This window comes from Oryx dammah, unplaced genomic scaffold, assembly GCF_014754425.2.
Source record: "Oryx dammah isolate SB20612 unplaced genomic scaffold, SCBI_Odam_1.1 HiC_scaffold_27, whole genome shotgun sequence".
Classification (NCBI taxonomy): domain Eukaryota; kingdom Metazoa; phylum Chordata; class Mammalia; order Artiodactyla; family Bovidae; genus Oryx; species Oryx dammah.
Window position 1 is genome coordinate 45,097,572 of NW_024070211.1, and position 26,523 is coordinate 45,124,094.

At 43.1% G+C, this 26,523-nt stretch overlaps 1 protein-coding gene across 6 annotated transcripts in view; it reads right to left on the reverse strand.

Annotated features, from left to right (window-relative positions):
- KIAA2012 (KIAA2012 ortholog) overlaps positions 1 to 26,523 on the reverse strand; it is a 135,060-nt gene that overhangs the window by 65,339 nt on the left and 43,198 nt on the right. For all 6 annotated transcript variants that reach the window (XM_040228786.1, XM_040228785.1, XM_040228782.1 and 3 more), the window contains 2 exons: positions 21,384 to 21,452; positions 12,324 to 12,400 (listed from right to left, as the gene is read on the reverse strand). In XM_040228786.1, the coding sequence (XP_040084720.1) occupies positions 12,324 to 12,400; positions 21,384 to 21,452 (146 nt within the window). The remainder of the gene's footprint in view (positions 1 to 12,323; positions 12,401 to 21,383; positions 21,453 to 26,523) is intronic.

Below are 26,523 nucleotides of genomic sequence, written 5' to 3' on the forward strand. Positions count from 1 at the left end.
CACAGGACTGGAAAAGGTCAGTTTTCATTCCAATCCCAAAGAAAGGCAATGCCAAAGAATGCTCAAACTACCACACAATTGCACTCATCTCACACGCTAGTAAAGTAATGCTCAAAATTCTCCAAGCCAGGCTTCAGCAATACGTGAACAGTGAACTTCCAGATGTTCAAGCTGGTTTTAGAAAAGACAGAGGAACCAGATCAAATTGGCAACATCCGCTGGATCATCAAAAAAGCAAGAGAGTTGCAGAAAAACATCTATTTCTGCTTTATTGACTATGCCAAAGCCTTTGACTGTGTGGATCACAAGAAACTGTGGAAAATTCTGAAAGAGATGGGAATACCAGACCACCTGACCAGCCTCTTGAGAAACCTATATGCAGGTCAGGAAGCAACAGTTAGAACTGGACATGGAACAACAGACTGGTTCCAAATAGGAAAAGGAGTACGTCAAGACTGTATATTGTCACCCTGCTTATTTAACTTCTATGCAGAGTACATCATGAGAAATGCTGGGCTGGAAGAAGCACAAGCTGGAATCAAGATTGCCAGGAGAAATATCAATAACCTCAGATATGCAGATGACACCACCCTAATGGCAGAAAGTGAAGAGGAGCTAAAAACCTCTTGATGAAAGTGAAAGTGGAGAGTGAAAAAGTTGGCTTAAAGCTCAACATTCAGAAAACGAAGATCATGGCATCTGGTCCCATCACTTCATGGGAAATAGATGGGGAAACAGTGGAAACAGTGTCAGACTTTATTTTTGGGGGCTCCAAAATCACTGCAAAGTATGATTGTAGCCATGAAATTAAAAGACGCTTACTCCTTGGAAGGAAAGTTATGACCAACCTAGACAGCATATTGAAAAGCAGAGACATTACTTTGCCAACAAAGGTCCGTCTAGTCAAGGCTATAGTTTTTCTAGTGGTCATGTATGGATGTGAGAGTTGGACTGTGAAGAAAGCTGAGTGCCGAAGAATTGATGCTTTTGAACTGTGGTGTTGGAGAAGATTCTTGAGAGTCCCTTGGACTGCAAGGAGATCCAACCAGTTCATTCTGATGGGGATCAGCCCTGGGATTTCTTTGGAAGGAATGATGCTAAAGCTGAAGCTCCAATACTTTGGCCACCTCATGCGAACAGTTGACTCATTGGAAAAGACTCTGATGCTGGGAGGGATTGGGGACAGGAGAAGAAGGGGACAACAGAGGATGAGATGGCTGGATGGCATCATTGACTCAATGGGCGTGAGTCTGAGTGAACTCTGTAGTTGGTGATGGACAGGGAGGCTGCAATTCATGGGGTTGCAAAGAGTCGGACACGACTGAGCGACTGAACTGAATTGAAGCATTTACAGGGAATTGGAATCAAATTGGCAACAACTCTGGAGTGGTACAGTGGTAAAAAAAAAATCCACCTGCCCATGCAGGAAACACAAGAGACTCCAGTTCGATCCTTGGGTTGCGAAGATCCCCTGGAGTAGGAAATGGCAACCTGCTCCAGTATTTTTGCCTGGAAAATTTCATGGACAGAGGAGCCTGGCAGGCTCCATCGGGTCTCGAAGAGTTGGACATAATCGAGCACACAAGCATTTACAAATTAGCCTGAGAGCTAGTAAACATTAGACCAGGAAGAGAAACACAGCAATGTCTAGATTCAGTTTCTGGGAGAGACTGGTGGTGACTTTTGTCAACTCGTTAAGCTTTCTGCGCCTGAGATTCCCTACCTCAGTTCTCAAGGAGCTTTGAAATAATGAAACACAGGACACTTGAATTCCAAGGCTTCAACTATCCGGAAGAAAATCTTATCCGGGAGTTCTAATTGATATTGTCCTCAGTTTAATTAAGTGCTTTGTTGACACAACAGAATCATTGTTTATCTGGCTTAGCAGGGGTTGGAGGAGAAAAAATTTAAGCCAAAATAGTGATCTCTTCTGCCCCAAGGGAGAGGGAAACTAGCTTTTTCTGTGAGGGGATGTCTGGCCATATTCAGGCTGGAACTCTGCCTGTATTTGAGACATGACACATTCTATTTTAGACTTAGATGGGAAGATGGGAGGTGGTGGGTTGTGGGGCAGGCAATCTGAAGAAGTTCCGAGCTCCTTCTAACCCCAAACTTTAACCCCCGACTGTGTGCCTTCTGTCTTATGTTGACTGTGGTGTGTCTCTTCCAGCCTGGCAGCTGGGAGACAGGGGATCTCAACTTGCAAACTGATTTCATTGTAAAAACTGAAACTTTCACTAAAAAAGAAATGTTACCTGTGGTGCTTTGATTCCCACGTGGATCCATTAAAAACTTATTTAACCCATAATTTAGCTGGGCTGAGGAGCTGAACTAGTCTAGTAATGCTGGTACAGCCCAGGGCTAGGAGAAGAGAAAGACATCCTTCCTTTTCTTTCCTGCCCCCTTCCCCTCCACTGCCCTCCTGACCTCTGACCTCTCAGTGTTTCTGGGCAGCCACCTTCTGAGGGAGCTGGGGCCCTGCTGGATACAGGATCCCTCACCCCCCTACAAAATCTCTGCTTCCCCTTCCCCCTGGCATTCTGCTGTGCTCCCTTAGGTGCAGGGGGGAGAACAAATAAATAGCAATCCACAGTAGGATAGGAGACACCCAAAGGGGTGTGCAACAGTTGGGATTACATAAAGGAATGAAACAAAAAATTCCAGACAGCATGGAGGATACTTGCAGGGTTGGGGGTGTGTGGCCTTGGGGGTTGAAGGTGCGTGGAGTGGGTAAGCCATAGTTAGATTGACTCATAGTCCTTTAGGATATTTCTGCCATTCAAACTTCTCTTTTTCCACACGTGAACACTTAGATTGCTTACAAGCTCCAAATTCAGCTTTATAGCAGTTTTCAAGCAGAGAACAAGGGCCTAGAGTAATAATTACTATTGTAATTTATCAGGATTGCCTAGTGACAACATTGTGCTAATCCTTTTCCATATGTTGTTTCATCTAATCCTTGTCATGACCCCATGAGGGAACTACCACCGTCCTTTATTTATTTATTTATTTATTTATTTTGCCACGCTGTGCAGAATATGCAATCAGGGAGCAAACCCGTGCCCCCTGCATTGGAAACACACAGTCTTAACCACCCGGCCATCAGGAAGATCTGTCATTTTCCTTTATAGATGAGGAAATCAAGCCTCCCCCTGAAGTCACAGACAGTACAGAAGAAGCTGGGATCTAAAATCAGCTTTGTTGTTGTTGAGTCAATAAGTTGTGTCCAACTCTTTGTGACTCCATGGACTTCAGCACGCCAGACTTCCCTGTCCTTCCCCATCTCCCAGAGTTTGCTCAAACTCATGTCCATTGAGTTGGTGATGCCATCCAACCATCTCATCTTCTGTTATCCCCTTCTCCTCCCACCTTCAATCTTTCCCAGCATCAGGGTCTTTTCCAATGAGTCAGCTCTTCAAATCAGGTGGCCAGAGTATTGGAGCTTCAGCTTCAGCATTAGCCCCTCCAATGAGTATTCAGGGTTGATTTCCTTTAGGATTGACTGGTTGGATCTCCTTGCTGTCCAAGCATCAAAAGCAGCTTTGAGGGATTCCCAAACCAGTAGGCCTTTTGGCAGCTGCAGGTTGCGTGTTAAATGGGGCTGTGTCTGGCATGACATCTGTTTCCTCATCTGTAAAATGGGGACAATAACTGCACCTATCTCATAGGGCTGTTGTAAGGATTAAGGGAGATAATCCTAAATCCTGCACATAGTAAACCTCAAAAACACTGGCTGCTATGACCATTTAAAAAGACCCTCTTGATAACGGAAAGATAATTGTTGAAGGTTATGACAGGTACAGTTGGAGTTCAGTTCAGTTCAGTTCAGTCACTCAGTCGTGTCCGACTCTTTGTGACCCCATGAATCACAGCACACCAGGCCTCCCTCCCCAACTCCCTGAGTTGGTCCATCACCAGCTCCTGGAGTTCACTCAGACTCACGTCCATCGAGTCAGTGATGCCATCCAGCCATCTCGTCCTCTGTCGTCCCCTTCTCCTCCTGTCCCCAATCCCTCCCAGCATCAGAGTCTTTTCCAATGAGTCAATTCTTCGCATGAGGTGGCCAAAGTATTAGAGTTTCAGCTTTAGCATCATTCCTTCCAAAGAAATCCCAGGGCTGATCTCCTTCAGTATGGACTGGTTGGATCTCCTTGCAGTCCAAGGGACTCTCAAGAGTCTTCTCCAACACTACAGTTCAAAAGCATCAATTCTTCAGCACTCAGCTTTCTTCACAGTCCAACTCTCACATCCATACATGACCACTGGGAAATGGCAACCCACTCTAGTATTCTTGTCTGGAAAACTCCATGCACAGCAGAGCTGGGTGGGCTACAGTCCACGGGGTTGCAAAGAGCTGGATATGACTAAGCATGAATAAACGCAGGCATGATAGGTACATGGAAGTTTGTTATACTGTTCTCTACTTTTCCCTGCATTTGAAATTTTCCATAATAAAAATAAAAAAGAAAATCAGACACATATTGTGTCTGGTCAGACTAGTAGCCAACGTATCAATAAATACAGAATTATTGGAATAAATAATAGCTGCAGTGATAATTCAACAAACAAAAGCCTCAGTTTGGTAATTAAAAAAAAATCCCTCTCAGTAAATTATCCTTACATTGTCAACAGAGTTTTTGGGCTGACAAAGTAATCCTGTGGGTAAGACTGAACTAGAAGATGAAGTTTGCTTAGATTAAAAAAAAACAAAAAACACAAAACCCTTTGAATCAAGTTTCCTAACCAAAGCCATTTACAAAGCCAGGGAGAAAGAAAGCAGGAAGGAAAAGAGAGGGGCTGGCTGGGGTGGGGAGGAAGAGCATGGAGCTCCGGAAATGCTGTGCCATGCCATCAGAAATGAGAAACAGAAGGTGAGCAGTAAAGTGCGCTTTTCTGGATGGGGAGATGCAGATGGTTAATTCTCCCAGGCATTCCTGCTAGGTCCAATCTCACTTCTCAGCCTCAAAAAGACTCTAAGAAGTATGCCTAGTGACATCTCCAATGTGCACAGGACCAAAAGTTTTCAGAGCATGAAATGCCAAATCATGGCAACCAACAGCAGGAAGTATTCTGAGATGGTGTGAGTTATTAGAGAAATGGCAGCTGAACTTCCATATCATTTCCTTGGAAATAAAACAAGTGCAACCTGGGACTTCCCTGGTGGTCCAGTGGCTAAGACTCAGTCCTCCAATGGTAGGGGCCTGGGTTTGATCCCTGGTTGGGGAACTAGATCCCACATACTGCAACTAAAAGAATTTGCATGCTGTAACTAAAGATCCTGCATGCCACAATGAAAGATGGAAGATCCTGAACTGCAACTAAGACCTGGTACAGCCAAAGCCAAATAAAATACATCAATAAGTATTAAAAAACCTGCAATCTCTGAATCTTATTTAGAGGCTTTTCCCATCTAGGACATGGACCTTAATGTCAGTAAGAGATTTATTTGTCAATATTTCTTTTTTTGAGGTAGTAGCATATGCCAAGAACTGTCCTAAATATGTGAGATGCTAGGGTGAGTAGAGCAGAATACAAAAAAAAAAAAAGTCTGTCTTTAAAGAGTAGTAGCTTGTTCTCTAAGATGACAGCTAAAAAGTTCAACAAAAGACAGGCTATGGTTCAGAAGGACACTGAAACAAAAGGTTACCTTTGTACTCTTGCACAAAAACTTAGTGTGTCTACAGGTGTTCTTTTTTTCTCCTGAAAGAGGAAGGCTGAAAGGGGATATGAACACCATCTGTGAAATCACCAAGGAAGCAGATGGGGTAAACATAGGTTTATTCAACCTAAATCCTTTAGTGTGCTAGAATTACAGGCTGCTCTTTGAAATCTGAAAGAGGTAAATTTAGGACACACAAGATCAAATATAAATTTATATTGTCGTAGATTCGTGAAATCTGAACTCAAGAAGACAGTATAGGTCGAAATAGAAGTGGCTTTGTGAAATGGGAAAAAGAGACATAATTCTTGTTTAACAGGATTTTTAGGATACTACCAAAGTTCTAATCCCCACAAAGCAACACAACAAAACCCAAGATAAAGCAAGTGAGAAAGGATGTTTACTCTCCCTAACAAAGGGAGAGAACAGACAATGTCAAAACTGGTGAGATGTTTCTTTCTTATTTTAAACAGAGACACAGTGATTCTTGGAGAATCTAATAAAGTTTGAGCTTGTACTCTGATACTCTTTTACTGACAACCTTTCTGCCCTGACAACTCCATAAATCAGTGGGCTCAGGGCCTGTCTAGATCTCAGCTTAAAAAGATGGATCTGGATGATTAGAGTTTGATACTTTGAGATCCAGACTTTTCAGAAAAATAGGTGAATTCGTTGCCTCCCTAAAGTCTAGGATCAGAGGGATAAAATGCTGACAAGGGCTTGAGATCCTTAAGAGGAGAATTTTGATGGTCCTATCTAATAATCTAATGAAAACCTAATTAATGTTAAATAACTACAACTAACAGTAGTTAATAATGGTACTACAGTGTTGACCCTTGTTTCACTTGCTGTAAATTTGCTGTTTACTGTGACTCCTGATCATTTTAAGCTAGGCTTGAAAAAAACCAGCTCATAGTTCCACTTTGCCTCCTTACAGCGAGAATTTTGAAAAAATAGAAAAGAAAGAAAAACAATAAAAAACCAGGAAGATAAAATAAAAATAAAAAAACTCAACCCACCATATTCCTAATTTCAAACAAGAATGACTGTGCTCTTTTGCATGTATTATTTGCAAGTCTTTATAGAGATGGTAATTTTTTTTATATAGTTGCAGTCATAGTTGACATCACTTTGATTTCCACTTTTAAAATGAAATTGGTAGTTCTCAACGTGGAGTTGGGGCTGTGGTGTGTGTAATTTTCACCTTCCATGGGGCCATTTGGCAAAGACTGGAGACACTGTCACCGAAGATGGGTTGTGCTACTGACAGCTAGTGGGTGGAGGCTAGCAGTGCTGCTCAATGTCATATGATGCCCAGGAAAGCGCCCCACAACAAAGACTATCTGGCTCAAAGTGCTGAAGCTGAGAAACCCTGTGTTAAACCTTTTGTACTAAATCACATTTCTAAGATGAACAGTTCAGTTCAGTCGCTCAGTCGTGTCCGACTCTTTGCGACCCCATGAATCACAGCACGCCAGGCCTCCCTGTCCATCACCAGCTCCCGGAGTTCACTCAGACTCACATCCATCGAGTCAGTGATGCCATCCAGCCATCTCATCCTCTGTCGCCCCCTTCTCCTCCTGCCCCCAATCCCTCCCAGCATCAGAGGCTTTTCCAGTGAGTCAACTCTTCGCATGAGATGGCCAAAGTACTGGAGTTTCAGCTTTAGCACCATTCCTTCCAAAGAAATCCCAGGGTTGATCTCCTTCAGTATGGACTGGTTGGATCTCCTTGCAGTCCAAGGGACTCTCAAGAGTCTTCTCCAACACCACAGTTCAAAAGCATCAATTCTTCGGCGCTCAGCCTTCTTCATAGTCCAACTCTCACATCCATACATGACCACTGGAAAAACCATAGCCTTGACTAGATGGACCTTAGTCGGCAAAGTAATGTCTCTGCTATTGAATATGCTATTTAGGTTGGTCATAACTTTTCTTCCAAGGAGTAAGCGTCTTTTAATTTCATGGCTGCAATCACCAACTGCGGTGATTTTGGAGCCCCCAAAAATAAAGTCTGACACTGTTTCCACTGTTTCCCCATCTATTTCCCATGAAGTGATGGGACCGGATGCCATGATCTTCGTTTTCTGAATGTTGAGCTTTAAGCCAACTTTTTCACTCTGCACTTTCACTTTCATCAAGAGGATTTTTAGTTCCTCTTCACTTTCTGCCATAAGGGTGGTGTCATCTGCATATCTGAGGTTATTGATATTTCTCCCGGCAATCTTGATTCCAGCTTGTGTTTCTTCCAGTCCAGCGTTTCTCCTGATGTACTCTACGTATAAGTTAAATAAGCAAGGTGACAATATACAGTCTTGACGTACTCCTTTTCCTATTTGGAACCAGTCTGTTGTTCCATGTCCAGTTCTAACTGTTGCTTCCTGACCTGCATACAGATTTCTCAAGAGGCAGGTCAGGTGGTCTGGTATTCCCATCTCTCTCAGAATTTTCCACAGTTTATTGTGATCCACACAGTCAAAGGATGACACAAGCATCATTTTTTTTAATGCCGAATTAAACCCCTCACAATTAGTTAAATCGTTTCTCTGATTCCAGTTTTTCTCTAGGACACCCTCACTCGATTTTTTCCCCCCTTGCTGAATTATTTCCTTAGGACAAATCCCCAAAAGTCAGAAATACTGAATCAATGGGTATGAATATTTTTCATGTTATACAAGTTATACTGCCATTTTTCCTTACAAGTGGTTTGAATCAAATTACAACCCACCAGAAGTGTATAAGTGTACCAGTTTTGCCAAAAGCTCAACAGTACTTAGTGTTATCATTAAAAAAAGGTGAGAGGAGGCACACATCTCTGATATAAAATTGTACCTCCAGTTTGCCTCAATTCGAATTTAAATTGCAACTCAGAAATGAATATTGTTTCCATATATGTTTTCTATTACTATCATTTTTGATATGAATTATTTATGTCTTTTGCTTATTTTTCTAATTGCTTTTGTTTTCTTATTTTTAAAAAAGATTTACTTTTTTTTTTTTTTGGCTGCTTTGAGTCTTTGTTGCTGCACACAGACTTTCCGGAGCTACTCTTTAGTTGCGGTTCTCGGGCTTCTCTCATTGTGGCAGCTTCTCTTGTGCGGAGCGCAAGCTCTAGGGCCTTCAGGCTTTAGTAGCTGGGGCTCACAGGCTTATATGCTCTGTGGCATGTGGGATCTTCTGGGACCAGGGATTGAAACTGTGTCCCCTGCATTGGCAGGCAGATTCTTAACCAATAGACCCCCACAGAAGCCCAATGTTTTTCTTTTAAAATTGAATGTGATCTTTACCAAGCATAGATAGTAATACTGTTATAGTTACTGAAATTATAATTATTTTTCTTACTTTTTAAAGAAAGTTTTACTTTCTCCCCTCTCAAGATAGATATGTTAACCTTTCCTTATAGAATTTTAATTTACACGTTTAATAATCTTTTTAGGTTCTGCTCACCTCAGCCAACCTTTGGCCTCTTACATAGAGAGGCCCTGGGGAAGAGGAAAATCTCTAGTGATTGAGGTCAGCCACCGAGGTAAGAGCAGTGCTTCCTTTCTGATGGTATCCCAGGAACTAATTTCCCTTAATCAAATGAAATGCCTTAGGAGGAGCCACAAGGCAGAAAGGAAAATACATGGGAAGAAGAATACCAAATTCTGTGAGGAGTTTGAAGGACCTGCATTAAAAAAAGGGCACCATACCTTTAGGACTTCAGAACTGGAAACGTTCCACATGCAGCTATTAATATGCAAAAAATGCCTTCATAAATACTTGATTCTGTTCACAGTGGGGAAGCAGCTCATTTGAAAGAGGAAATAGGAGCTTGCAGCTGAAACAGGTCGGCTTGCCTCCTTTTTCTTTTTTTCATTACTCATCTCCCAATTTCCTCTTGTAGGTTTCTTCCCCACTTTTTCCCCAACTAAACCCCCTCCTTCAACTCCTAGGAAGTTGTTGATGTCGGTTGCTACTCCTATTTATGGATTTACCGCCTAGGCCCTGTTTCTCGGCCAGGTGCGGAAGAGGTTCCTCAGGAGCGAGCCCACGGTCTGCCGTCCTGTGTGCTAGAGGCAAGAGCTCTCTGCCTCTATCTAATCCTCACAGCGTCCACCGCCTCTTCGGAAAGCGCACAGCGGAGGTTTTAAAATCCAACCACTAGGGGGCGCCAGAGGCAGCCTCCCGAGCTGGGTAAATCCAGGAACCCAGGCACGTCCTGCAAAGCGCTGTCTGTCTTTCTCACCCACCCATTAGAAATTGTTTTTCTAATCGAGGTGACTTCTCATTTAAAGCACGGTGATGCCAAAAGATTCCACCTTTGGGTTTTTCTCCCCTCCTCTCAGCACACTGATAAAAAAGTAAAAGTATCTTATGTGACTGAACTCCTAATATGGTCAGATCCCAGTGGTGGGAGGGGGCGGGGTAGGGGGCGGGATTCGGGGGTGGGAGTGGGGATTCACGGAAAGGAAAGAAGAGCACAAACTGCTGGCGCTGATAAAGATCAATTTTGTGTGATATCCTAGCCTGCTTCAGAGAGGGAAGGCGACAGTGGAAGGAATCTACTATGTTTGTCAGGGCCCATCAAGGTACATAACTGAAATCCGCTGGGCAGAAATTTGTTTCTAAATCCTTTCCAGATGCTTTATAGTAAACATGAAATTAGCCATTTACATGGAGTAGGTTGAGGAAGTAGTTAAAGTTGAAGTCAGTGATTAATCTAATAAAGAGCCATTAGCCTCAAGAAGAGGGTGAGGAAGGCATGGAAGGCACCTCCCCCTCTCAGATCTTACCCCCATTTTCTCTGGATTTGGAGGCTGGTGAGACTACCTAGGCTGAGCGCCGAAGAATTGATGCTTTTGAAATGTGGTGTTGGAGAAGACTCTTGAGAGTCCCTTGGACTGCAAAGAGATCCAACCAGTCCATACTGAAGGAGATCAGCCCTGGGATTTCTTTGGAAGGAATGATGCTAAAGCTGAAACTCTAGTACTTTGGCCACCTCATGTGAAGAGTTGACTCATTGGAAAAGACTCTGATGCTGGGAGGGATTGGGGGCAGGAGGAGAAGGGGACGACAGAGGATGAGATGGCTGGATGGCATCACCAACTTAATGGACGTGAGTCTGAGTGAACTCCGGGAGATGGTGATGGACAGGGAGGCCTGGCGTGCTGCAGTTCATGGGACCGCAAAGAGCCGGACACGACTGAGCGACTGAACTGAACTGAACTGAGACTGCCTAGACATTTCCTTGATGGCTTTCCTTTCTGGTACTACTTCTCAAGGAAGAAAGACTACTGCAACTTGAACAAACCAACAGGTTCTGGTGGGAACAACTCCCGTCCTTTCACAAAGCAGGGATGCGGGCCGGTCTCAGAGTGAGTGGGTTTGCCAGAGCCTCACAGGGGAAACCCAGGATTAGAGCTGAAGACCCTGGGTCTGGTGTTCCTCTTTCTGGACGCAAGGTTAATAATTCAGTCTAGGATTTAATTTGACATAGCTGAGCCACTCTTATTGCAGGTGATATGAGGTCTCCTGGAATATAACGACGGGGCTGTGTGAATTTGGAGTACATGAGGTGTTTGCAAGGCCTCTGGAGTTGTGGAATTATTGAAATACAGCATATTTCCCTCAGTCACAGCCTCTCTTGAAGAAGAAAACCTTTTACATTCCTTATAAAGGGTATCTTCAAAACAGGCACATTTAAAAAAATGCAAATGTTGGTTGTGTGGCTCCTCAGTAGCAGGAAGGGTCGACTCGGTTGTGTTTCAGCTCAGGGGAGGCCTGACCCAGGCCTGGGGTCCTAACAGTGAGAGTTCAGGTCCTTCCTCAGAACCAACTAGGCACACACAGGGAAACAAAGCTACTTTTATTATTACTGTTTTTTAATGAGTGTGAGGGAAGAGGAGAAAGCCAGAAAGTTGGAGATAAGGGAGAAATAGAGGCCATGTTGGTTCATCTCTCAACCACCAGCACCCCCCTGCCCCTCCCCCCAACCTCCCCCTTCCCCCTGCCCCTCCTCCCCACTCCTTCCCCCACAACTGCTGTCACTCAGCAGGGAGAGCCCTGGGCTGTGCTGCATCTGCTGAGACCCACAAAGCTCTAGGAAATACCCTGAGTTGTCTCTCTAGAGTGAATCTCAAGGCAGTGCCAGCTTCAAATCTTTAATTTTAAGGAAACAACTTATAAATATTTGTGAACATATGTCCTCGAATCACTAATAAGTATTCTTAATCCACCCAGATAAAGCATTTTTCTCCTTTCTTCACAGTCTCCTTGCATTTTTTTCTTGGTTGCTCTTTTTCCTCTCCCCATCAGGAATGAGAATGAGAGTAAGAAAAAAACGGGCCCATTGGCACAAAGTCTTAGTCCCCACTGCCTCCATGGAGGATGCCTTTCTGTGTTTTCCTGTTCCCTTTTGACTTTGCAGAAGTCAGGGAAAGGCCTATTCAGCTTATTCGCGCTTATGAAGAGCCAGACAAAACAGTCCAAGTTGAGTTAAGACATTCCAAGTCTATGAGTTAAGGAACCTCTGTGATTTTATAGTCTACTTGTCTCATTTAATTGATGAAGCAAATGAGGCCCAGAGAGGAGAAGAATCTCACCCAGGGTCACACAGCAAGCAGGGACAAGAAGCTCAAAGTCCCAACTCCCAGTCACTTGCTCATGCAGAATCAGTACTGTACCTGATTCTCTGGCTTTTGAGTCAAAGGTGAGGTCTCATTAAGATTCATATGAAGATCTGTTCTGGACTCAGTGTTTACTATGATGAAAATCAGAGAGAAAAGGGTCAAGGTTGTCAGATATAGGTCTCATGAATTTTTATATATACCATACACCTACACACCTAGTTCATATGTGTAAAATTATAAACACACACATGCTTATGGCATTCATATTTACTTACCAAATAACACATGTAACCTCTATAGGCACAGTCTAAACGCTCCATTTAATAAAGTGTTATAGACCTTATATTCAAATTTGTATTTTTCTTGTTTTGGTTGCTCTTTAAAAGAACAAAAGTAAATTCTTTGTGCTACTAAAATTCAGATAAAGCTGAAATTAAAAAGGAAATATTGATGGAAAAAATCTGCTGATACTGTTGAATATAAATTTTGTATGATCCTACTTCACTGAAGTAGGAAAATGCTTCTGCAACCTTCCAGATAGAGAGATCAGAGCCTTCCCTTTTCCTCATTATGTGGAGGGGCAATAGGAGAGGTGGAAACACAAGCAAACAAAGGCAAAGGTCAAAACGGGGCTGGTGGGAGGGGACTAACAGAAATCTTGCCGCTCACCCAGAAGCAGGCACATATGGACAGCCACATGGGGCTGGCGTGTAACCTTCACGACTCTCCTCCATGGTTGTGCTGTCATACTCTCTGTAGGTGTGGAAGCTGAGGCTCAAAAGATAAAGTCATCCACCCAAGGGTGTGCAACTAGAGAGGTTTTGAGTAAGGATTTGAGTCTAAGACTGCCAGACTCAAACTTCATGCTGCTAGAGGATAGGATTTATTTTGTTTTTCTTTTTTTCCCCTAAGAAAGTAAATTTCATGTCTGTAAAGGAATGTTTATTTGAGGAACATTTTCAGCTAAGTGCATGGCTCCTCTGAAAAGGATTTTAGTTTCTTGTACTGGACTAGTGTCCAACACAAAGTTCTTTACATACTTGCTAGTCCTAAGTAGTTCTGTGACGAGTCTGGCCATACGCAATTCTGCATCTTTGCTTCTTTGACCTGAAGCCTCTACTCTTTCTTTGTGGGCTGACTTTCCCCTTCCCTATTCTGTTGTTTCTCAGCTGTTCTATCTTGCTGGAAAATGGCTTCTGCACAGATTGAAAACATTTGTTATTTGAGATAACTAGGGAAACTGAGGCCCAGAGAGTGATTTCATGTGATTGGCTCAAGGCCATACCTTGAAAGAGCGCGGGGCCAGAACTTGAACCCAGACCTCCTGACTTAGTATCTCCTACTTTTCCCCTCCACCTCACGCCTCCTCCTGTTAGCCTCACTTGATCTTGCCACATCACAGCTGTTTGGCCCTGATCCATCCTCTGGACAAATCCAGCCCAACAAAATTGCGTTGCGATGAGGTTCACTTGACCGTGGCTTGGAAGGAACCATGAGTCTCTTAGAAAAGAAACTTATAAATTCTAATGCATAAGGAAAGTTCTTGCAACACCAGGAGAATGAATCAGTCAGCCAGAGTTCAAGAAATGTAAACACGTTTTTAGATAGGAGACTGAAAAATTGCTTAAGACTTCTCCATCTCTTGGGTCAAGACCCTGGTAATTTACTGAGGTCCAAGCTGTCGAGGAGACACAACTCAAATTGCATTCCTGGGAGATAGAGCAATGGGGGTGGTAACACTTCCTCTCTGAACCATGTGGCGGGATCTGCCCCTCTTATCAAGCTGAAGAAACCGACTAACCCATCAACCATCGCAGGCAACTGGCCGTGAATACAGGCACAGTTCTTTCCCATTATTCCTGAGCTGGTGTGTTCATTCACAGACCACAGACTACACAACTTCCAGACCTGCCTGAAACTGGGAGCCCAGAGTCTTTTTGTGGTGACCATTTCTGCCACTAAAGAGAGAAACAAAAAACACATTCCTTCCCCTGCTGCCCACCATTGGGCCCAAGTAGATTTTCAAATGCTAGCATTAATCTAGTGGCAGGCTTTTAGCAAGGAGATAGCATTCCTGCCAGATAATCAGGCAATTTCAGAGATGACCCTTACTAGGTGGGGTCTCATGCTAAACCTCTTCTGCTTTCTTCAAATCATGGGATCCTTCAGCAACCACTCAAAACCTGAAAAGCAGCAAAGAGCATCTGATACTACATGCGATATAGGTACCTTAAAATTCCCTCAATTTTGAGAGTAGAATGGAAATATGTACTGTACGCTACCATAGGTAAAACAGATGAAAGTGAGTGAAAGTGTTAGTTGCTCAGTTATGTCCGACTCTTTGCAACCTTATCAACGATAGCCTGCCAGGCTTCTCTGTGGGGATGGTCTATGAAAGCATACTGGAGTGGGTTGCCATGCCCTCCTCCAGGGGATCTTCCCAACCCAGGGATCCAACTCACGTCTCTTTTGTCTCCTGTATTGGCAGGCGGGGTCTTTACTGGGAAGCCCTGGACATGTGTATACCTACGCCTGATTCATGTTGATGTATGACAGAAACCAACACCATATTGTAAAGCAAGTATCCTTCAATTACAAATAAAAATATATTAAAAATTTCCTTCAATTTCAACCTATGTTATTGTTGTTGCTGTTCAATCTACGTTGCTGCTGCTAAGTTGCTTCAGTCGTGTCCAACTCTGTGAAACCCCATAGACGGCAGCCCACCAGGCTCCTCCGTCCTTGGGATTTTCCAGGCAGGAGTACTGGAGTGGGTTGCCACTGCCTTCTCAACCTATGTTGGCCACGTTTAATTCCCAAGTTGTTTATTGTTTTAAATAAAAATGAAACATGGCTATATTTATTCTGATTGTTTCAGAATACTTATTTCTCTTGGTATAGGATGCTCATCTGATATCAAGAGACTGAAAGTCACCTTATCAGGCAGAGTGGGCCACCTGATTCCTTCCCAGTTGTGTGTCAGTTCTTGTGAGAGAATGTCAGACCTGCAGGCTCCAAAGGGGTCAGACGCTTGGTGGGTACAAGGGCAGGAGCTATCAAAAGTGCTGGCGAGAGCCTTTTAAATTATGCATAGCATCTTTTTCCACCATGCTGTCTCTGAGGCATGAGTACCCTTTGACCGCTAATGTTCACTCATGGAACTGCCCCCATAACTTGCAGTGGTTCATCGTTGAGGGGATGTATCCAATGCCAAACAGATCTCAGAAAGTACTTTTGCCTTCCCACAGCTTTGCATGTGGACTTGCAGCAGAAACCAGTGGGAGGAGGCTTAAAAGTCAGCCTTCGTACCTTCATGGTTTTGTGTTTTTGGTCAAAAATGGAAAATGCAAAGGCAAATTCCAGATTGTTAAAAAAAAATTCTTTCCAGTAGAAACGAAACCATAAAAGGAAGGATAATACTGGCCCCTTTACATAGCCCTGCTGACCTTTCCTTAAGAATAGTATCTAAAAATACTTTATTTTATATGATATGACTCAAGAAGCCTATGACCTGTAGAGCTTTTGTTGTGTTATAATAAATCTTGAACCTGTTTGTTTAGTGCAGGAGATCAAGACCCAAGATGGCCTTTTGGTATTGTCATTATCAAATTCTTGGAACAAGATTTAAGGTCTTGTTTACGCTACACATTTTCACTTTAAATCTTCCTGGATGAGGAGGAGGATGAGATGGGCATATCAAACAGTTGCTTAAGACCTGTGAAAGTCTCCAGCCTAAAGACATACCCCAGGGAGCTCTATTAAAGGAGCCAAGTAGACAGATCTAGGAGATATGAGTCAGTCTGGGTTTAAATATGGAAATGTCTAGTTAAATGCAAGGACATTATTTTTCTTCCAATTTGAAATAACTTTTTTTACTTACTTATATCTTCTTAGACCTAGGCTAACTCAGTCTCAAGAGTCTAGCTTTGGGAATACCAACTTCTCTCAAAAGTTCATAAATTACTTTTTATGGCGAGGTCCAGAGGTGCATGGCAGTTTACCAAGCCCCAGATGGAAGGCAAATTGAAATTCAAGTTGTGTAGCAATAAAATATCAACTACACTAGAAATCCTCCAATTGACATACATCCTGTGGCTAATAAGGATACTTGTGGTAGGAGATGGCATGGAAGAAGGGAATTCAGAGAAGAGGCTGAAGGTGGAGCTACATACAGAGCGGCCAATCAATTCGGTTCAATATCGGAAAATACTGTCCTTGGACACTTGCTCTCAAGCAAGTGTAGATCTCTGGTCTTACCCTGCTCAATCCATTGTCTACATAGTTGGGAGAGTCATTTCTCTAAAATAAAAACCTGGTTATGTCACTTTATGTGTAAACAGGATCTCACAGCCTTTAGGATAAATTTCTTAGTTGCTACCTATGAGACTTGCTGATCTGCTCCTGTCTACCCCACCAGCTGCATTTCTCGCCACTTCCTCTCTTAAATGTACCCTGAGGTCCAGGCACTACAAGCTACTTACATTTCTCCCATGCCACCATGCTTTCTCACCTTCTTATGGTCCCTTTTCCTGGAGCATTCTTTCATCTTTGATATGGCTAGTTCCTATCTATATCCTTAGAAACTCAGCCTTCTTAACCCCCAGACTGAGTTAGCATATACTCCCCCATGTGCTCTCAGCACGCTCCACTAGTCGGGATGACTTTAAGGCATGGACTTTATCGCTCAACTCTTATGCCCAGCACATTATTTGGCATTAGTAGATGGTCTGTTAGTGTTTGTTGGATGAATGAATGAGCGATCTTTATGTGTCCTGTAAAATAGATGCACTAATTCTTTCCATTGGACATATTCTGATGCTGGTGTCTTCATTAATTTTCAAATGAGGGATTTCTAGGAATTAAGATGACCACAAATGTAAATCCTCAGGCCATAGGGAGATGTGTGAAAGAAGCAAGAGAGAAACCAGGAGGAAAAAAATCCTTAAGAAAACTTCATGCTTCTTTATCATCTTTTTAATGAGAAGATAACACAAATGTCTGGAGAGTGATGAAACAGAAGACAGTATTTACGGATTACTAGTTAATAAAAGTTATCATTTTTTATCACTCTGACAGGACAAAACTTAATATTCTTAACTTTATTATAGCTGATACACACACACACACACACACACACACAGACATCTTGAAATCCATACCAGCCTTAAAGTGCATTGTGCTAAGCATGACTTCACTGCTTGAGCAAGGCCCTGATCCCTCATGCATGTCATACGCTTAATGGACAGTGGATCCTGCTCCTATAGAAAGGACACTTCCTGAACATTCCAAGAATCCTTAGATTTGTGAATACTCCTAGTGTGTATCACATCCCCAGTAAAACTAAACTAAAAATGAAGAAAGAGGGGGAGCTCTTCAGACTCTTAATGAGTTGATAGATATATAGGATTTGAGTGATTTATAAAACTATTTTTTGGCAGAGAATCATCAAATTGTTAGACCACTTCACTTTCTCTTAATCCCATTACCAGTCACAACAGTTGGTATACTTTTTAGGGCCGTTAAAAAAAATCAAGAACTTACTTCCCTGGTGGTATAGTGGATAAGAATTCACTTGCCAATGTAGGGCACACAGGTTCGATTCTTTGTCTCAGAAGATTTCATATGTCCTGGAGCAACTAAGCCCATGTGCCACAATTATTGAGCCTGTGCTCTAGAGCCTGAGAACCCCAACTAAAGCCTACGTGCTACAACTACTGAAGCCTAGAAGATGTGCTTGGCAACAAAAGAAGCCACTCAATGAGAAGCCTGTGTACCACCGTGAAGAGTAACCCCAGCTCATTGCAACTAGAGAAAGCCTGTGGGCAGCAACGAAGACCTAATGCAGCCCCAAACAAGCAAACAATGCTCTTCTTTAAAAAAAAAAAATCAACTTTCCAAGAGCTCCTGCAGATGTTACAATGAGTATAGACCACAAGGCTGAGATTGCTTTAGCGTACTCACTAGCTTCTATCTCCTAGCCTGGCCATATCTATAATTTGACTTCTTACCTCTGTAAAATGATAGATTGTATGTGTCCCTGACTTCTGAAGTCATTTGCAAATAGTCAAAACTGTCCTTCAAGTACACAAATACCTAAAGTCTGTCATCTATATAATTTTCAAAAATCTTATCATTTTTATCTGAAAATATTCCTTGGGGTGGAGATCTAGATGGCAGAAAAGAAGGACGTGGAGCTTACCTCCTCCCACAAACACATCAAAACTACATCTATATGTGGAACAATTATTATAAAAACTATTCCTTAAAGCCAGATGGCCAAGAAAACAAGAAGTTGTTAAAGCTCTATAAATTCCAATGAATAGATGTTTTAAATTGCTCTTTAAACTCAATCCTAGCGGGTATCTGGTATTTTCAGAGTAGTGTTAACATCCATTTCCTTAAAAACAAATGGGCAGTGTTAGGCTTAAAGAGATGTAAGAATTTTTTGGTAAGGTCTTTGAGTGGGAGTTGTCATTTAATGGGGATAGACTTTCAGTTTTGCAAGATAAAAAGAGTTCTGGAGGCTGGTTACACAACAATGTGAATCTACCGAACACTACTGAACTGTACACTTAAAAATTGTTAAGATGGCAAATTTTATTTCATGTGTATTTTGCCACAATTAAACAAATGTCAGGGGACAGAAGGAGATGAGGAATTATGCTCCAGGCAAAGGGAACGGTGTATTCAAAAGCTTGCAAATGAGAAAGAGATTTGCATTAGCCTAAGGTCTTTCAGTTACTAGGAATAGAGAAGAGAAGGAATTAAAGTTTTCTTTCCTTCCCCTGGATACAAAGCTTGCCATGGGGCTGTTCTGAAATAGCTCAGGTTTGTGTTTGGCACTTTACCATTTCCCTTCCTATACTTTTCTTTTTGAATCTCTTCTTCCATTTAGCTAATATTTTCCTATTCATCCAAGCCCTCCAATGTACCACAACTACCAGGAATGTTTCAACTCTTAAAGCTCCACTTATTCCCAAATTCTCCAACCTTGTTTCCATCCCATCAGAATTTTTAGTCCCTCAGGGCAGCTGTTCTTACCAGGTTGTGAGAGGACAGTTACCTGATTAAACACATTTTTACTAAAGTGTGAATGACTGTTAGCTTCTCAGAAGTATCAACCTTTTAAGAGACCACTTCAGAATTCAAAGTGAATCTATTATTAGTGAGATTTTAACAGTAGTGTGAAGTGAAACTGTACCATTTTCAGCCTTATTAGGAAGAATATTTTTGATCTGGAGAGCTACCCTGTAAACAGGCTTATCTGGCTTGATAATCTATCTTGGGAGTTTGGTTCTCCCAAACTGTTCTGACTTTGTTTCAACTTCTTTCCATATCTCTAAGAGTTGTAAATCATTTTTGGTGTTATCCACAAAAAAGTGTCTGATGCTGAGTAATGGTCATTGAAAGGTGAAAAGGATGTGCAACAGAAATCATTTATTAATGTGAGTCATTATTAAGTCAGGAACTTCCTAAACTCTTGTATGTTAGGTGGAAACATACCTGTCTATTCTATTTACATTTTATTTAAGTACAGCTGATTTATAATGTTGTGTTAATTTCCACCTTACAATAAAGTGGTTATATATGTGTGTTTATATATACATACATACACAATATTCTTTTGTATTGTGGTTTCTCACAGAATATTGAATATAGTTCCCTGGGCTCTACAGTAGGACCTTGTTGTTTATTCACTCTCTATACAATAGCTTCCCTCTGCTAATCCCAAACGCCCAATCCTTCTTCCCCACCCCTGCTCCCCTTTGACAAGTACAAGTCTGTTCTCTGTACCTGTAAGTCTGGGAAACATGCCTGTTTAGATTGACGTCACCACTAACCATGCATAGTCTTAAAAATACAGGTTCCTATGGTTCAGATCCCAGCTTCACCAGTTAGGTGTATGACCTTGGGCTAGTCACTTCACCTCTCTGAGCCACCTTGTCTTAGATGAAAAGCGAGGACAATGATAGAATTCACCTCTTATCATTGCTCTGAGGCTGAAGTGGTCTAATGAATGTGAAGCATTCATCACAGTGTCTGGCATGTGGAAGATAGACAGCCATGGTAGTTATTATCTTCATCATCCTCATCTTGCCCTGGAGGGCTCCTACGAAGAGCTGCTTGGGCCCACTTCCAGCCCAACAAGTGAGAATGAACAGAACTGGTCCCGGCACTCTTCCCACCATGATCAGGATATCCCCCCAAGGAGAATGGCGAGAGGACTAATGCCAGGCTCTCTGGTGTTCCTCTGCTTACTTATTTTGACATTGGCAAGCGTGTGACAGTGCTTTTTTTCCTTCGAATTTTGCCGTCTCTAGCAAAACCAGTGCCCTCCACCCATCTGGCTCCAGCCCTCTGTCTGTGGCCTCGCTTCCTGTTGCTATAGCAGGTCTCTCATGCAGGATTCATCCCTGCCTGTCCCAAAATAAGCAGTGAGGAAGACCACACACATTTCTCTATTAATCAAAGACTATTTTTAGGAGTGAGAGAAAAATCTTTACATAATCATCCTTCCCCCTGGTTTGAAGCAGAAGCAGCAGTTGCAGCAGCTGGAAGATGAGCTTCAAAGTCAGACCTACACCCCCAGTTTTTGCTTATTTCTCCATGGGGGAAATGAAATGGAAAAGGAAGCATGGAAGAGGCAGAACTGACCTCACTCCTGCATTTAGAACACAAGCCTGAGAACCTTTTCCGGATAGTTTTTTAGTTTGTGGATGTGAAATTTGAACCGTGCCCAACCCTGGGAGGCAATACTCACCTCGTTATAACGTGAACTGTGCAGCGTTTGGTCTGTGTGCAGCGTTTGGTCTGTGAAACCTACAGGACATGTGTGCAAATTCTCCTTTGGGAGCCAGCTCAGCACAGGCATTTGGTCTGACTTTTTTTCTCCCCTAATATTTACACTCAGACCACAGCACCAAGACTGCCCGTGAGTAACTCTAGAGGGTGCTGTATTTCTCAGACTTTGTATGAAAGGAATCTTATTTCCTACTTACTGCTATATTTGGGGAGAAACTGCGTGCTTCTGGAGGTCTGGGTATGAAACAAAATGTATATGAGTCCAGTAACACAGAGGAGAAGTAGAAGTGACTCTTTAGGGGAAAATCTTACCTTTTAGTAGATGTTGAATACTAGATTCCTCCTCTCCGTGGCCGGCATTTGAACTGACAGATTCATAGGCTGAAAAACAATAAGGGTTTTACCTAAGTCTATGAAAAAAATCTTGCAAAAAAGCTATTTTCCTTACCCCAAGACAGGGGAAAATACAGTGGGATGGCTTGATGTCTAGGTCTCCTAATGAATTAAATAGTTTTGAAAACCCTTAGATGCCATCACTGAGGGAAGGCTGATCTAGGATTTAAAAAGCATGGAAGAAATAATAATATTTGAAACGCTGTAGGTACTGTGACGTGTAAATTCGGAGAGGCGAACCTGCGACAGAACAAGAACATGAAACAGTTAACTCCTGACACCCGCTGTGAGGAGATGCCCAGATCTGAACAGCAGATGTGCCGTGGGGGCCCCAGTGCGGACAGCGATGGGGGATGACAGACAGGCATGAGGAGCCCCCGCCTCCAGCTGTAGCCAAATTCAAGGGTTGGACCAGGGAGACGGGAGGGCTTCTAGCCCATCTGATCCCAGCCAGAAAGACAGACAGGCTTTTGTACAGCCCTGATGAATTTTTTTTTTTGCAATCTCTTCAGAGTCACTCTGGATGAGAAATATTCTCCTAGCTGCCCTTGTCAGTCAAAATGAAAACTAGTTAAAATAATGGCTGAAGAGGGTTAGGATAACAGGCCAGAGAAAGGCAGTTAGGGGAGAGGTAACAGATAGCAAGGAGATCAGCTGAGTGGATCCGAAACGGGTCTTTTAATGAGAAGTGTGTGTGTGTGTCTGTTTGTCAGAGAGACAAAGGTGTGAGATAACAGAAAGATAGAAATAGGGAGGAAGAAGGTCATAGAGAATCAAACACATCTGAAAGAGATTTTGAGACCTATCTAACTCCCCTGCCCCCACTCATTTCCCTATACATATTTGCATTTATAGGCTTCATCATCTCATTACTGGTAATACATATACCAGAGACACTGCCAGAAAAGAATGTTTGGTTTTGCTGATTTGCTAAACCATGGTGGGGCTTGGAAAAGCCTGCTCCTTGGCGCTTTCCCGCCCCGTTATTGCACGCACACAGCCACAAGCACACACATATCCTAGGCTGAGCAGGGCAACTTGGGATTCTGAGAGGCAACACTGGAGAGAGAAAAAGCCATAATTAGTGTTAATTGTTGACCCTACAGTTCAAGAATAGATGCTCTGGAGAATGGGAAATGAGAACAAACATTAATTATTGAGTAGGGACCTTGGAGACAGGCACGCTGGATTAAAAGGAGAGAGATAAATTGCATAATGAATGTTAATTTTCCCTCAAAGAATTGAGTGGTCGGTGGTTGGAAGGGAAAAAGAGGCTAAAACAATCATGAAAGAGAAAGCTCAATGTGTGTCAGGGTGAGAGGGTGCAGGAGGGTTACACAAACACTCTCCATCACGGCTTGCCCCTTCCTCACTCACAGCTCCAGGGAATCTGCGATCAGGGCTTTCCTTAGAACTCTTGTTATTTACCACAGTCTTCTGCAGGGATGCTCAACCAGTTCCCCAAGAGCGCACACGCCTCAAAACAGCCACGGTGCATGACAAGTGGAGAGGCAGTTTATTTTTACTGTGGAATTTATTTTTTATGCGTGTTGGTGGGAGTTTGACTTTAAATCAAGGAAGCTGTGGGAACTGAGGGCCACATGGGAAAGGACTGTGGTCCTGTGTGTGCCCCCGTGGGGGGACTCGGGCTCCAAGGTCTTGATTTTTGTTTTACGTTAATTATAGCACACAAGATGCATGTGCATCCCCCCAACCCCAAAATAATCCTTTTAACTGAAAGTGAAAACAGAAAATGGTAGTTTGAGTAGAAAATTGGAGATGAGGATGTGCTAAGTCGCTTCAGTCGTGTCTGACTCTTTACAACCCCATGGACTTGTCTCTCACTAGGCTTCTCTGTCCAAGGGGATTCTCCAGGCAAGAGTACTGGAGTGGGTTGCCATGCCCTCCTCCAGGGGCTCTTCCCAACCTGGGGATCAAATCCAAGTCTTTGAAGTCTCCTGAATTAGCAGGCAGGTATTTTTCCACTAGTGCCGCCTGGGAGATGAGAATTGTAGCCAATTTTGTGAAGAGACTCTACACACAGGCTTGTCACTGGCTGCTCAGATTCAATGTGCCAGTGACCCTCCCCACATGCGGCTGGTGGCCCTGGGGGCCGTCGCCTTGCCACATCTGCTATGTCTGCCCATTGCCTGCCATCCAGGCCCCTGGCAGCTGCTGTCTGGATGGTTCTGTAGTTGTATGAGCACTTGGCCTTTTCTCCTGCCTGCTGCTGGCACCCCTGTTCCTGACATCCCTCCTCAGGCATCTGTGGTTTCTTGTTGCCTAAAAAGCAGCATTTCAGCTCTTTTCTGGTGCACAAGGCCTTCCCTGGCCTGGTCTTGGCCTACCTTTCAGCCTCATATCCCTGCGTGAACCGCCTACCCCTGCCCCACAGGGCCTTCTTACAGGCCACTCATCATTTCCCGCATGGACTCTGCTTTCCTATCTCTTTGGTTCATGCTGGTCCCTCCCTGGGTCATAGCTTTCTTCTTTGTTTATCTACTTCTACCAGTTTCTTAAAGGTCAGTGCAAATGGGAATTCCTCTGCAAAAATCCTTTCTCATCCCCCAGGTTAGAATCCATCACACCTTCCACCAAGGCCCCTGCATTCTGTTGGTTAGGCCTCTGTTACAATGTTCACCTCATTCTGCCTTGTGGGAGAGTCAGTTGCATGTGAATCTGTTTTCATGTGGGCTGTGAGGTCTTTGAAGGCAGCAGCCACAGGGCCTGGTGCTGAGCCCTGGGCAGTGGGAAGAGAAGAGCACTGTTTCTGGAGCAGACAGGCCTGGGAACAATTATACTGCGCTGTTCCCCAGGGGTGATTAATGTGCACAAGGGGGTTGACCTTGTCTTTCAGTTTCCTCACCTGTGATGTGAATGAAAATACTCCCTCCATCGGATTATTGGGATGATGGAATGAGACGACATAGATGCCTGAGGATGTCTGCTGTTGGTATTCACATCCTTTTCTGTCCCTTGAACATGGTAGGCATCCTGTCCATTGATAGAGGAGTCAGGCACAATGTAATGTGTCTTTTCTGTTTTAGGTCCAATGACATTTTATATTGAAATTTTACTTAATATTTTACAAGATGTACTGTATGTATGATCTGGTTTGGTTATCACAAAGCAAAGCAAACTAGGATGGCAGGTATTGTCATAGTTGCATTATATTAAGGAACGTAGTGAACTGCTGTAGGCTCCCCAGGTGGCACAGTGGTGAAGAATCTGCCTGCCAGTGCAGGAGATGCAAGAGACGTTGGTTCGATCCCTGCTTGGGAAGATCCCTGGGAGGAGCAAATGGCAACCCACTGCAGTATGCTTGCCTGGGAAATTCCATGGATGGATGAGCCTGGCGGGCTACGGTCCATGGGGTTGCAAAGATTAGGACATGACTGAGCACACACACAAGCTGCTGTAACAAAGAGGTTCAACAAGATAAACTTTTTTTTTTCAGGTAAGAGTCCTGAGGGAGGTGAGTAGACTGGGGTGGCACTGTTCCACAAAGTTATCCAGGCATTGTGGTTCCTTATATCTTTTGGCTTCATCATCCCCTAGAGCACTGCCCTTTTCCACATGTTTGAAGTTATTTCACCACTACAACCAAGTCCAAGGGGAAAGAAGAGGAAGAAGAGGAGGAAGAGAAGGAGGAGGGCAGTGGTTTCTTTTTAAGGAGATGACCCAGAATTGTACACATCACTTCTGTTCACATTTCATCGCCACACCTGTCATACCTGGCTGCAAAGGAGGCTGGGAAATATAATTTCTAACCAGGCAGCCATGTGTTCAATTAAACTTCATGGGGAAAGTGAAGTAAATTCACTCAGTCGTGTCCAACTCTACCAGGCTCCTCTGTCCATGGAATTTTCCAGGCAAGGGTGTTGGAGTGGGTTGCCATTTCCTTCTCCAGGGAATCTTCCCAACCCAGGGATGGAACCTGGGTCTCCCACATTGCAGGCAGATGTTTTACTATCTGAGCCACCAGGGAAGCCAACTTCATGGTAGGAGATTCTAAAAGTAATAGGAATAATGGAAAAATATATATTGGGAAACAGATAAAATCTTTGCTGCTCATGGTTTTAATCAATATTTATGGATAGTGTTCTGGGAGTACCTATGGTGTTCTCTGGTGTATTCAGAAGTAGATGTGGGGGATATATCTACAGGAATTTTAAATCTCAGAGGAGAATGAAGAAAAAGAGTAAAAAAGATAAAAAAGTGAGGGAATGCCTGGTGAGAGACCCAGGTAATAAGAATTAGTAGAACCTAAGATAGTAGCAGTCAGTGTGGGCTTTGATGGTCAGGTGAGGTGGTGCAATGAAGATGAGACTTCAGCTAGTCCTTAAAGCCTAGAAACTAGAGATAATAAGTTTTAAGGAGAAGATCTTTGGCCTAAGTTGTTGCAGGAAGATCTGGGCTTGAACCTTAGATTTGTCACATAGAATCTGTGTGACTTTGAGCAAGTCGTCATAGCTCTCTGGGCCTCGGTTTCCCTTCCATAAAATGAGTTTTCACCTGTGGTCTCATAGTTCTAGTGACTCTGCACAGACCCCACAGCCAGGAATCATTTAGGAGGGTAAGAATTAGCTGGGCTCTGAAGAAGTTGTAGGGGTGGGCACACAGTCAGGCCATCCTCACTTTAACCAGGCAGCTCTGCTTCTACCTGTTTTATCTATAGGTATCCCCAGGAAAATCTGTTTGATAAAATGCATCCCCTACTTACACGCTGATGAACATAATGCCTACATTCCCTCTCAACCCTAAGGTTCTATGAAAAACTGTGAGGGGAGTAGAATTTACAGCCTCGCAGGCTCTGAAAGAAAAATATAAGTACATATGCAAAAAATAAAGAGGAATTAAGTATTCTTCAACACTTCATATTGAATTTCTTCTTGAAAAAGAGAATTTCCAGCAGATTCAGAAAGAACTGTTATTTTTAATATTTTTCTTCTCTGGAAGGCATAAAGTGGTGATAATATCACATTTTCAGCCAAATACAAGGGAAGGGAGTCTTTGTACTTAGAGAAAGCACGAGAGGTTTCTGTCAAAGGAGAGGAGA